General features: G+C 47.5%; 1 protein-coding gene across 1 annotated transcript in view; it reads right to left on the reverse strand.

Annotated features, from left to right (window-relative positions):
• ADCY5 (adenylate cyclase 5) overlaps positions 1 to 12,454 on the reverse strand; it is a 146,264-nt gene that overhangs the window by 53,735 nt on the left and 80,075 nt on the right. The window contains exon 2 of the mRNA XM_080918647.1: positions 2,466 to 2,615. Within this exon, the coding sequence (XP_080774773.1) occupies positions 2,466 to 2,615 (150 nt within the window). The remainder of the gene's footprint in view (positions 1 to 2,465; positions 2,616 to 12,454) is intronic.

Here is a 12,454-nt window from a genome sequence, read left to right on the forward strand (position 1 = left end):
CTACGTCTTCCTTTTAGCCCTCCCTGCCGCCTGTACAGCTTACAGCTCTCCAGAATATGTTATAGCACCCTCTTGTAGGATTCTGAGCCAGATAAACTCACCCTTCCTTATTCTTCATTACAGCCCTGTCTCCCATGCCTTCCCCACTGGGCCCACTTTTCCTAGCTCTTCTGTTCTAGCCTGGCTATAGGACCAGCCCACACCCCAGCCTGGTTTTAGCATCACTCTGCTCTGCTCTGAGTCCTCCCTGTCTCCCCAACTTTTCTCCTGGCACTCATGAATTAACACTTATGTTCTATGCCCCCCCCCAATATAATAACCATTAGATTAGGGCTTTCTCCAGCTTTGGGAGCTCTTCTTGCCTTTGTGCACAAGTCCTTCAACTAGGACCAACATCTTTATAAAACAGCTGGCCTTCATCTTGCTTAGAATGTCAATTCCCAGCCGCCAGCATCCCCATCTAACTCTGGGTCTTTTTTTTTATAGAAGTTCAGATTCTCTGGTATGTCAATGGCCTTTTAGCTGTGCCCCCTTAGGTAGGCCTAAGAGGCCCCCTTACGGGCAGGAGCTGTGTCTGTATCCAGTGCCTCAGCCCAAGGTCTTATGTCCCGTGATGAAGAATGTAGCTGTCTGAGGTGTACTTGGTCTCTCAGGCATCGTCACGGCAGCTGCTGAAAGGGACAGGATCTACTGGGCGGTTTCTGTGGCGTGAGACAACGGGAGTTCAAGTACACCAGAGACTCCTCCAGTTCTTGACCCCAAACACTGTATGGCAAAATGTTTCTTCCCTAAATCCTTATGAAGTTTAGTGGCAGGAACAGCCTGGCCAGGACCAAAGCAAGTAGAGTGATGAGCTGCGAAATGACAATTATCTGATTACAGTCATGGCCCATGCCTGTAATCCCAGCACCTGGAGACTGGGGGAGAGGAGAAGTTCAGCCCAGTCTACACTACACAGAGAGACCCTGTCTCAAAAGATGAGGCTCTTGAGGAAGGTGGGACTTAGGGGCGAGCAGGTGCACGTAGAAAGTGACGTAAGCCTATCAGGGCAATGGGAACACTCAAGGGATGCTACTGAGCAGAGTTTCCTTCAAGAAGCTGGGCCAGAAGCCCAGGGAGGGTTGAGTGAATAGGGGCTGGGGGCTGGGGACAGGGGGCAGGGCTAGGGCTGTAATTCACTTGGGAGGGTACCTGTCTAGCATCCGTGAAGCCCTGAGTTTGATCCCAGCACTGTAGAATCTGGACATCCTGAGGAAATAAATGCCTATAATCTCATGATCTGGGAGACAGAGGCAAGGGGAACAGAAGCTCAAAGCCTCCCTTGCCTATATTACAAGCCAGCCTAGGATAGCTATGCTTGTGTCTCCAAAGTAGGGAAGTAAGGGCAAGGACAGTCAGACTTCAGATTGGTCAGTGTCCACTGGATACCTGGTGAACAGCAGAGCCACAGAGGCAGTGTTAGAGAGGACAGGCAGGGACAGGAGGGCCTGGAAATCTCATCCCGACACGGCCATCTGGATGTCAGCAAACGATGTCATTGTAACCAGACAGAGACGCCCACACTTCAGTGAGCAGAGCGGTCACGGTATGGACTTTTCTGCTACCCTGGCCAATCTCTTCCTGTCTCCAGCTCAAAGTGCTGGTGTGCTCACATTTACCACAGGAGCTGATGGCACGTGGCATACAGGAGCCTCTGCCGGTATTTGCTGGTCTGCAGGAACTTCCAGAGTCATGCCTGGTCCAAGAGTGTGGAGACCCATCCATCACCCTGCTGGGTGCTCTCTTAGGGATACCAGCCTCTACCCTCAGTCTCCTGTCAGTAGGTACCATGGCTTTACACTGTGTTGGAGGGGGAGCGGGGAGAGACGACCATCTGTCTGGGTTACATGGAGAAAAAGGGCAGTGGTGACCCAGAACTGAACAGAAACAGCTAAAACCTTGAGGCCAACCTGAGTCCCCACCCCATCTTACTCTGGAGAAACTCTGTGTGTTTTCTTTTGACTTCTCAAGCTGTGGCCTTGTCAATAACCAGCCTGTCTGGTCAAGTACTGTCTGGGGAGAGATGGGACAATCTTCCTTCTCTGAAGCATCCACTCGCAGAGCTGGATTGAGAAGAACTGGGCTGGGGCCCCCAAGGGGCTCATAGCCACAGGGCTTGTTCCTCTCTTCCTTCCCCTGGGTTAATGTCTCTGTCCAGGCTGGAAATGCTGGCTGTTCTCACTTCTTCAACTCATGGGGGACAGATAGAGAAAGGCTTTTGTTGCTTGACCACAGGGCCGTGTAAGGAGACCACAGGCAAGGGAAGGGATCCTAGGGAACCACAGAGTTGGGCTTCCTGCAGGAAGGAGGATTGGCAGAGGGATGAGCATGGCCTTGGGGGACAGGCAGATCACAAGCCAGCCGCTCACTGTCTGCAGCAGCAGGCCTTGGCTGACATCCAGGCCTCCTGGAGGCCCGTGGCTCACCTGTTGCTGGTTCTCCCGCTGTGAGTGGAGCCGAGCCTGGATACACTCCCGGGTCTCCTGGAAGGCCTGTCTCTGGGAGACCTCAGCTGGGTAGTGAGTACACACCCCCACAATGTTGGTGCAGGAGAAGATAAGGACGTTGGAGACAAGCTGTGGAGGAAGAAGACAGGCACATGACACTCAGGAACACAACAGACATGGACACCCAAGCCCTGCCTGACCCTGCTCCTCCAAGGCTCCAAAGTGCAGAGCCCCGAGTCTACGTTTTAGCAAGTTCACACCCAGCCACTAACAAACACACGCCGATGTGGTTGACACAAGACTAGAGGAAGTCAAACGTAATCATCGAGATTTTCTAATGTTTTCAAAGACCCCTTTGGTTGGCCTGTGATAGAGACACAGAACCTAAGGACACAGAGTCCCTGAAAAATCATATCAAATATGCCAGAGATGTCGTAAATTAAAGTAACCTTCTGAATAGATCAGGAGGATATGAATAGGAAAGACTCCACAAGGGTAGTAGGACTTGACTTTTAAAAGTGTGGGTTGGTAGAGCACAAAGGGCCTCTGACTTATTGCTCTAAAAGCTGGCTCTTGTGGGTCCAGGCCACAGGACCACAGTAAGCACTCTGGGGAATGACACTGGCCAGTGGGGATAAGAGGAGGCCCAACTCCTTCTTCCACAGGCTTCCATCTCTGCACCAGCCAAAGGTTTCTGACAGCCCCATATGCCAGCATCTGCCTCCTCCCACTCTTCATGGACTCCCTGCTCCATGCTGACTGAGGTGCGTGTGGAAAGCATTTCTGCCCTGCTGTTCAGCAGACCCAAGGCTACATGTCTTTTGAAAGAGCACTTACTGAGGTAAAACTCAACAATACAACAGACCCCCAAAAGGCAACGGAATGCCACCCAACAAGCCCAGTGGGCTGAGGTTCTTCAGAATGGAGTTTGGCAAGTGATGCTTCATGGATACGAACATGCTGCCCCTGGTCTCCCTACCCTTGCCCCGAGGCATGTATAGCAGAAGCCTGGAGAGAGGCGGCCTGTGGGCTGTGAGGACTGAGCTCTTCCAGTTCCACTCCTTAGCTTGTTACCCTCAACCCCAGAGCAGTAAGCCCAGCCCTGCATCACTGGCCCCCAATCCTGAGTAAGGAAGGTACTTGGGAATATGAATCTCAGAGTGTTAATCAGGGTCCCAGCAATGGCTGTAACACAAGACTCCCACAGTCCTTTGGGGCTTCCTTGTCTCTGCTGTGGACTTGGATCTTCATATATCCTACATGAAGTTTCCCTTGCTATCTATACTCTGAAGTGTTAGCCTCAACCCAGCCCAGTGAAGGCACAGAGGCCAGATGGGCTTTTGCTAGCTATGGTGCCGTCTGTCTCTAGAGATGTCCCAGAGAGTGTCTGCTCTGCTCTACAAAGAGAATTTCTCTCTCACATTTCACAATCTGGCTTCCTCACAGCTGAAGATTGCTCTGAACCCCATGGTAGGGGCAGACTAGGGTGACCAGTGGCCCCAACTTTGCTGGCTAATGTTACCATTAATTACCAATTCCTATCAACCCCTGAATCTTGGCATTTATGTAAAGACATGACATTGGACATCTATTTATGACAAGGAAGGAAATCCCACTCTATGACAGCTAGCAAGCCACCTAAAGAACGTTACATGTGCCATGTTCAAGTGCCCCTAAAACGTCTACCATGGTAGTGTAGGGAGGTGACTAGGTCAAAAGAATGGATCCCTCAGGAGTAGGCTTAATGCCTTAATTGGAAGAGATGCTCATTTGTTTTCTTGCCTCTGCTCCCCATCATGTAAAGACATGAGAACCCCAAAGAGGATGCTCACCAGCACTTTAATTTCAGACTTTCTGTCTCCAGAATAAGAAAAACAAATGTTTCTACAAGTGACCTAGTCTATAGTACTCGGTTGTAGCAACTCAGACCATCTAGGATCAGGAGACGTGCAATTAAAAACTGAAGGAGACTCCTAAGGACAAATTCAAAGGAAAAAGAAGATAGGTTAGAATACAAGCCAAAATGTGAGAGAACCAAGACCTGGCTGGAGCTGGGGCCAGGGCCGGAGCCAGGCAAGGCAGGGCTGACACAGAAGAAGTCTAGGACAAGAACGGAGAAAGAGACCACAGAATAGTCTTCAGTATAGTTAGGATAGTGACCATGAGCCAATACTCCAAGAGCAGGCCACTGGGAAGTCGCTGGAGTCACTAAGGGACAGGTTTGGAGATGAAGAGGTGAAGGCTGAAGGGCATGCAAGCTAGGGAAGTCTATAAAAGGGGACAGGAGATGCTAGGCGGCAGAAGCAGGAGCAATACAGAAGAATCTGGAGAAAAGGTAGAGCTAAGTCAGAGTCATGACAACACAACCTGAGGGTAGTTATCCCAGTAATGGAGGCTGGTTTCAACTTCAAGCATCAAGTGTTCTCCATATTGACAGAATAAAATAGAAGAGCAGCATGTCATTACAGCAGTGACCAAGAAAGCCTTTGACTAAATATAGCATGCATCCATAACCTACAGGGAAAACCCCCACCAAACTAGCAACAGACGTAAGGTCAGTCTGATCAATGACACATACCAACACTTACGGCTAACACTTTGTGCTGGGAAAGGCAGATGCTGTCCCCTATGGCTAAGGAAAAGTTAGGGATGTCATTTTCATTCATTGCAGTGGTGGAGGTCCCAGACCATGCAATACGACGAGAAAAAGAAAGAACAATATACAGATTAGCAGCACATGTGTACCTGAAAGCCTAGCTATTCAAGAGACTGGGGCGGGAGAACAACAGAGTTCATGAGTTCAAGACCAACTAGGGCAACATAATAAGACCCAGTGAAAAGGGGGAAAGGAAGAAGGGAGGGAGGGAAAGAGAGAGAGAGAGAGAGAGAGAGAGAGAGAGAGAGAGAGAGAGAGAGAGAGAGAGAGGAGATTTTGAGGGAAAAAAAGCACAACACTATTTAAAGTCAGTATAATTATCTAATGAATCCAGGAAACCAGAACCAGAATTAATTATGCAAGTCATAGGCTATCAGACTGATAAAAAAAAAGCAACTGGGTTTTCTTTTTATGCACAATCAATAAAATATTGGATGTAAAACGTGGTACAGTTCTGTTTACATAGCATTAAAACCATGAAAATGATGTACACTATATATCTAACTAAATGTTTTCTACACTGGAGGATGGAACAGCAGAACTGTTTTGAAAATGGGGGCTATGTCTTATCTTAGAAAACAGAGGTGTCGGTTGTTACCCCGAATGATCTTCACGCCCAGCGTGATCCCGACCAAAGCAACGAGAACAGGCAAAATAACCCAAGGTGATTTCAGACTTCGAAACTGAGAAGGGTTCAGGAATTTAGACAGTAAAGATGTACGGGTCAATAGAATAGAGTTTAAAATGAAATTATATATTAATGGCTGGTTGAGTTTTGACAAAATAATTAAAGGGAGAAAGATGAGCCTTTTTCCAACAAGTGAGGCTGTGACGGTTGTATACACACAAAGGAATGGAACTTAGACCCTGTATTATACCGTATATAAAGTTAAAACAAAGGGGAGCGAAGACATAAGCCCGAGAGCTCTAACTATAAGATTCTTACAGGAAAGCCTACGGATGCACTTTCTGGCTTTTTAAGGACCAGTGTCACATATTCCTCCTCAAAGCTAAGTCCTAGCTTTTATCTTTAATTTAAAGATTCATCTGTTTACGTACACAAGTGTTTTGTCCGCATGTATGCCTGCACACCAGAAGAGGGCACTGAATCGGGAGGTGCCATGTGGCTGCTGGGAAGTGAACCCAGGATCTCTGAAACAGCAGCCAAGTGCTTTTAACCACTGAGCCATCTGTCCACCCATAAATCCTAAGCTTTAAAGTCTTTTACATTTCATTGTTTAAGTATCCGTAGAAGTCAGAAGGCTAGAAAGAGCCTGTGATAAGGAGAAGAGGCCTCAAGTCAGGAAGGGGCTAGAACAGAGGTGCTATAACTGTAGGGCAGGGACTCTGGGATTGAGGGCTTAAGTGGGGTGGGGGAGAGGAGCTGGAGAGAGGAAGGAGTAGAGAGTAGATTGACCAAAATTAGAAATTCGAAAAAAGCCTTATGGAGACCTATTGCTTTGTAAGCTAATTAAGAAAAAATAATAATAATTAGGCTCTCTGAACCGAGGCACCATGCAGGAGCAGGCAAAGCTTTTCCCAAAAAGACATGGTGGTGAAATGAAAACCTCAGCGATGGCGTGGATATTCTGCTGGAAGTCTTTGTCAGAGAAGATCTTAAAAGAGCCCAGGCTACTGCCACTGTTCCTCAAGGCCCATCACAAGCCTCTGGCCGAAGGAAAGGCCCGTTCTGATTGAGGGACATAGAGAAATCTAGCTGACACTGACCTAGAAACTTCCTCCCGACTGGTGACTTGTCAAAGTGCCAACAAGTGCTACGGAGGTCTCTGGGGTGACCAAGAAGCACCCCCAGTGGTGAGCGCTGCTTGCACAACACCGACTTGCCAGGCAAGATCGGCCTGGGTACAATCGAGCTGTGACAGTTTGGGGGCAACCACTGTCTGATTAGGTGTGCAGTCTGCCCCACAGGAGGGAACTCATGTCTAGTACTGTAATCCTGGTTAAAAGCTCGTGGCCGAGGAAGTCATGGCCCTGGAGGGGAAACTAACTAATGTTGTTTCACTAACTGGACATGACGTCAACCCGCTTTCTGAACATCTAAGTTTATGCCCATTTGTTAGTGCTGCTGACAACCCTGGTCAGAAGAGTTTCTCTTTGCGGTGGGAAGCAGCCAACACAGACTCGTGACTGGTCAAAGTGTTGAGAAGTGTGCTCAGTCTTAAATTGGACATTATCACCACTCCCAACCCTAGCCAAGGCTCAGGGGCCATCAAGGAAGAAGGGGTTGAAAGACTGAAAGAAGCAGGGGACATGGGAAGGGGAGAATTGTGAGAGGCTGTCTTCTGGGCATGACCCGGCCATTGTTAGCAGCTACTGGTACCCCTGGCCATTGTGAGCAGCTACTGGCACCCCTGGCCATTGTGAGCAGGTACTGGTACCTGCATCACATCAAGCTAGATGAATACAACATAAATGCTGAGGAACATTCACTGTCAAAGAATGGATAATGAGCATTTTTGAGACAATAGGAGTTTGGGTGAGTGATGTCTCCATAGGCTCACGTATTTTAAACACCTAGTACCCAAGTGTTGGCGCTGTTTGGGGAGGTAGAGCCTTGCAGAGCACAGTACATTGTCAGGGACAAGCTTGGGAAGGTTAGTCCTACCCCCACTCCAATTTGCTTTCTGTTTTATGTTTGTGGATGAAGATGTGATCTCCCGAGTCCTGAGTTCTGCTGTCACACCTGTCCTAACCCTGTCAGGATAGTCTCATCCCTTTGGAGCCATAAGAAGAAATACTCCTTCCATAAGTTGTTTTGGGTCATGGTCTCACTGTAACCCTGCCGACCCAGCATTTACTATGCAGACCAATTGGACTCAAAATCATAGAAATCTGCCTGCTTCTGCCTCCCAAGTGCTGAGATTAAAGTAATACACCATTACATAAAATATTTTTTAAAATAAAAAAAAAAGATCTTCATGGTCTTGCATTTGGCAATGATTCCTTAGATGTTACACCAAAAAATGCAGATGATCAAAGGAAAAGACAAAAATGAATTTTGTTCAAATTAAGAAAATCGAGGCTGGAGAGATGGCTCAGCGGTTAAGAGCATTGACTGTTCTTCCAGAGGTCCTGAGTTCAAATCCCAGCAACTACATGGTGGCTCACAACCATCTGTAATGAGATCGGACACCCTCTTCTGGTGTGTCTGAAGACAGCTACAGTGTATTCATATAAATAAACTAAATAAACTTTTTAAAAATTCAGGATATCTCTCAAAAATTATAGAAATGAAATGAGCCACAGAAATGGGAAAAGTATTTGCAAATAATAAATTTGGCTGAAGTATTACACTCAAACCAATAAAGAACTCTTAAAACACAAGCATTAAATAAACAGATAGGTTACCTTTTTAAAAGAGCCAAAACAAACAAACAAACAAACACAACCCCAACCACCTAAACAGTTGACCAATGATGACATATGAGGCCTTGCAAAGGCACTCCACCCACAGTGGTGGCCATCAGAGAGATGCCGGCTTAAAAACCAGTTGAGCTGCTGCTGTCTCCATACGGATGGCTAAAGCCACTGTAAGTTTAAAATGCAAAGAAAAAGAAACAAGAAAATATGACCATACCAAAGACAGAGATGACAGAGCGGTAAATCTTACACCTTGATGTTGGGAATAATACGGCCACTTCTGGAGACATTTCTGCATTCTTGGGTAATGTTAAATGTGCACTTGCCCTGTACCCTGCAATCCCCACCCCCACCACACCCCCTCTTAGGCGTTTATTCAAATGAGATGAGAAGATGCATTGAAACAAAGAATCTGCACTTGATTGTTCATGGACATCAACTCAGTAGAGAAAGGAATAACCCACTGCAGTGCCCATGGTGTGTGGATCAACCCCAATACACCATGCTAAAAAGAGAGAGGCCAAGATGCCCAAACCTGGGGCAGCCCAATTCTACAGATATGACATTCTGGGAAATGCACAACCACAAGACTACCAACAGATGACAGATGCAAGTGTGTGGGGGGCAGGAGTGTGGTTGAGTGTTTACACGGGGAAGCAGGGGGAGCTCACTCAGGGTGATAAAACTGTTAGGTATCTCGACTGTGCTGGTGCATACATTTCTACTTCATCTGTTGAAAATATAACAGATGCTTTTTATTGTATATAAGTTACCTCAGTTAAAAAAAAAACACTAGATCAGATCTAGGAGAGAGAATACGAGGAGCTGGCCAGACAAAGAAAGGTAGGTAGGTTTTTATCTTTCTAGGGCCAGAAAGAGAGGCCACAGTGGCTTTTAAGACATGACTCCAAGGTAATTATCAGCAGGCCAGGGCTATAGCCAGTGCGTCCTAATCCCCAGGTCTCAATCCTGCTTCTCTCCTGTTGTAATCTAGCCTCCCCTGCAGTCCAGAAGCCAATAGCAGTGGTCTGTGCAAATCCAGGTAAAGCAGTAGCAGAAACCCAATAGGGTCCAAATGGCTTTGCAAAGCACTATGCCTCCGTCTTCATCTCTCGTTCCCTAAACACAAACTAACCAGGACCAAGTTGGTGCTGGGGTTTCAGGGTCAGGGATAAAATCAGTAGGGGTGCAGTGGTGCAGCAAATGGAGCTAAAGACACAAAGCTTGCTTCGCTCACTGCCCTGTCCTCTCTCAATGCTCACCGAGAAGCCGGCTGCTGTGCACAGAGTCCTCGTGGGTGCTAACCTTCCCTGCGGGCATTCTTCTTGGGTTATGACTAGAGGGGAGACACCAGTCAAACCTCCTGGAGTTCTGCTTACAGGCACCTGGGGAGCCTGGGGCACACGTGATACTTTGGACACAAGGAGGGCCCGTGCAAACGATGCCTGGCTCTGCTCCACTGAAAACAGAGATCAATAGTTTCTGTTGGGGGGGAGCCTCTCCCCTTGTCTCCATGGAGGCGAACAAAGTAGATGTAAGGGCAGGCCCTGTCTTCTATAAAAGGCTAAATTAGTAAATCGCCATAAGTGTACGGTGGTAAAGACTGCTGAGACTTTGATGGGGTTGTTCATCATCCCCGTGCTGATTTCTACATGGGACACATATGCATGCATGTGCAAACAAGATCCTCATGTACATTACACCAAATGGAGTTAGTGGGTTCCGACAGAGCAGCAAAATCTCAGCTCTGCATCTGCCCTGGTCTCTGCTTTTCCCACAAGCTTTGCAACTGGGATGGGTAGACAAAGCCCAGGGGGCCTAAGACCTACCTAGGACCACACCAGGAAGACCTTTACCACCGGAGGATTGTTTGAAATTCTGTTCTGTGGAGAGAAGCCTGTGGGTATTTAAGAGTCCCCAAACACCCACACTTCCAAAAACCCATCTTTAGGGTTTTGGTTTGGGCCAAGGTGTGGGTTACAGTGCTGGGTTTATTCACTGTCGCCTTGGCAGAAGACTGGAAAAACTCCCAGCAGCTGGCCTCAGACAGTGCTGTCTGTGCTGAGGTTCGTGGCCGAGTGCAAGGAGAAATAACCAGACTTGGTGGTGGCCATGATGGTTATGAGTGTGTAGGTGGTGGTGTTGGAGGTGAAGGAGGAAGGGGGGGGTGGCAGTAATGGAGGGGGAAGAGGTAGTGGGATTGGTCAGAAATCTCCAGAGACTCCAATTTCACCACTTGGCAATTTAGGTCAGAAGACAGGTTATTCTGTTATTTGAACCTCGGCCAGTGCTTTTTAGTGTGAATCATTTTTAGCAGTAGATCCCATGCAACAGAAGATGCTGTGCTTTCTCTTCTGAAGTTTAGGTTGAACGGAGGGACCCAGGTCTTTACCTGGCCATCCTAGCAGAGAGCCTTTACTAGCCCGACCTGTCACTCCCAGCCATGGCTGCCTTCTCACCTACAAACCCTAAGACCCAGGCCAGCCCCCAACATACCTCACCCGTACTATGCCTCCACTGTAGGGACAGCTGAAGTGTCTTTGTACACTACAGTCAGAGGCCTTCCTAACAGAGTGCAAGCCAAAGAGGAAAGGGGTCATTTTCCATGCCCCACCCAAAAACTAGGTGACCTCCAGACCCTGGGGCTGAGGGACTCGTCTCCTGCCACAGGGAAGGAGAGGGCCCTCTCCCGTAGGCGTCCTCTCACCTCAGGCTTTATGACAGTTACCATTCCTTCCGGTTGCCAGCCGTTCCCAGTTTACAAACACACGAAGCTAACAACCACATGAGTTCCAAATAAAAGGAGCTGACAAGCCTGTCAAAGCATCTCTCCTACGCGGACAATCCTTTGTCCCACACAGTAGTGGTGGGAAGCTCTGGGGACTGCAGTAGAATCCCATTAAGATTTCAAATCAAATAAAGGAAGGAAAGATAATCTTAAATTGTATGTCCAGACAATCTACCAGCAAGGTTCCTTGGACACTGGGCCATGTTCCACTAGGCACTCAATGCCTTTTAAGAATATTAACATAGTTTTAGATTTTTTTTTTTGTTTTGTTTTTAATACTGTGGTGACATCACTAAAATCATCCCCTTGCAAAGAATAAAGATGCTTTGGTGGTTGGTGGTGGTGGTGATGGTGGTGATAGAGGTGATTTTGTTTTTGAGGCAGGGTTCCAGGCTGGCCTTGAACTTGGAGACATCTACTCACCTCTGCCTCCTACATTTTGGGATTAATGGTGTGTGCTACCACGTCATCTGTGCACTGGAACTTTTGTAGTGAGGTCTTTTAATGTGCAGGCACATCAGGTGGTTTCACATTATATATATATATATATATATATATATATATATATATATATATGTATGTATGTATGTATGTATGTGTATGTATGTATGTATGTATGTATGTATGTATGTATGGCTGTATCCCTAGGGCTCCGGACTGAAGAGCAAGTCTGCTCTGCCAGCACCTCCTTCTCTCGGCTCCAGCGAGCAGCATCCTGCTACCCTGAGATTGTCACACTCACCTGTCAGAGCCAACATATCTCCTGAGGGGCTTCCAGCCTCTCTATGTAAAGACCCTTGGAGAATACACCGATACTTTCCTCTTCCAGGACACTCAGGACTCCCCACAAGGAGAAAACTGAGACCCTGACTCCTGCACTGCTGTTAACTAGCTACAAGTCTCCCTGTGGATGTCCCTGTCTCATCACCTACCCCGGCCTATCAGTTACCTCACTCTCTCTGGAAAAGGTCACTTTAGCATGATTCTAAAAAGGTAGTAGGTGTTAATGAAGCTCAGTGTTACTAATATCGAAATCTGAGCTGCTGATAAATTAGTAATTAACATCTCCTGAGCACATTTTAGGAAGCCTTAGAAGCCCACCTCACAGCATGAGCAAGGTCCAGTGCCATGCAAAAATGTCAG

Source organism: Micromys minutus, assembly GCF_963924665.1.
Source record: "Micromys minutus genome assembly, chromosome: 7".
Classification (NCBI taxonomy): Eukaryota; Metazoa; Chordata; class Mammalia; order Rodentia; family Muridae; genus Micromys; species Micromys minutus.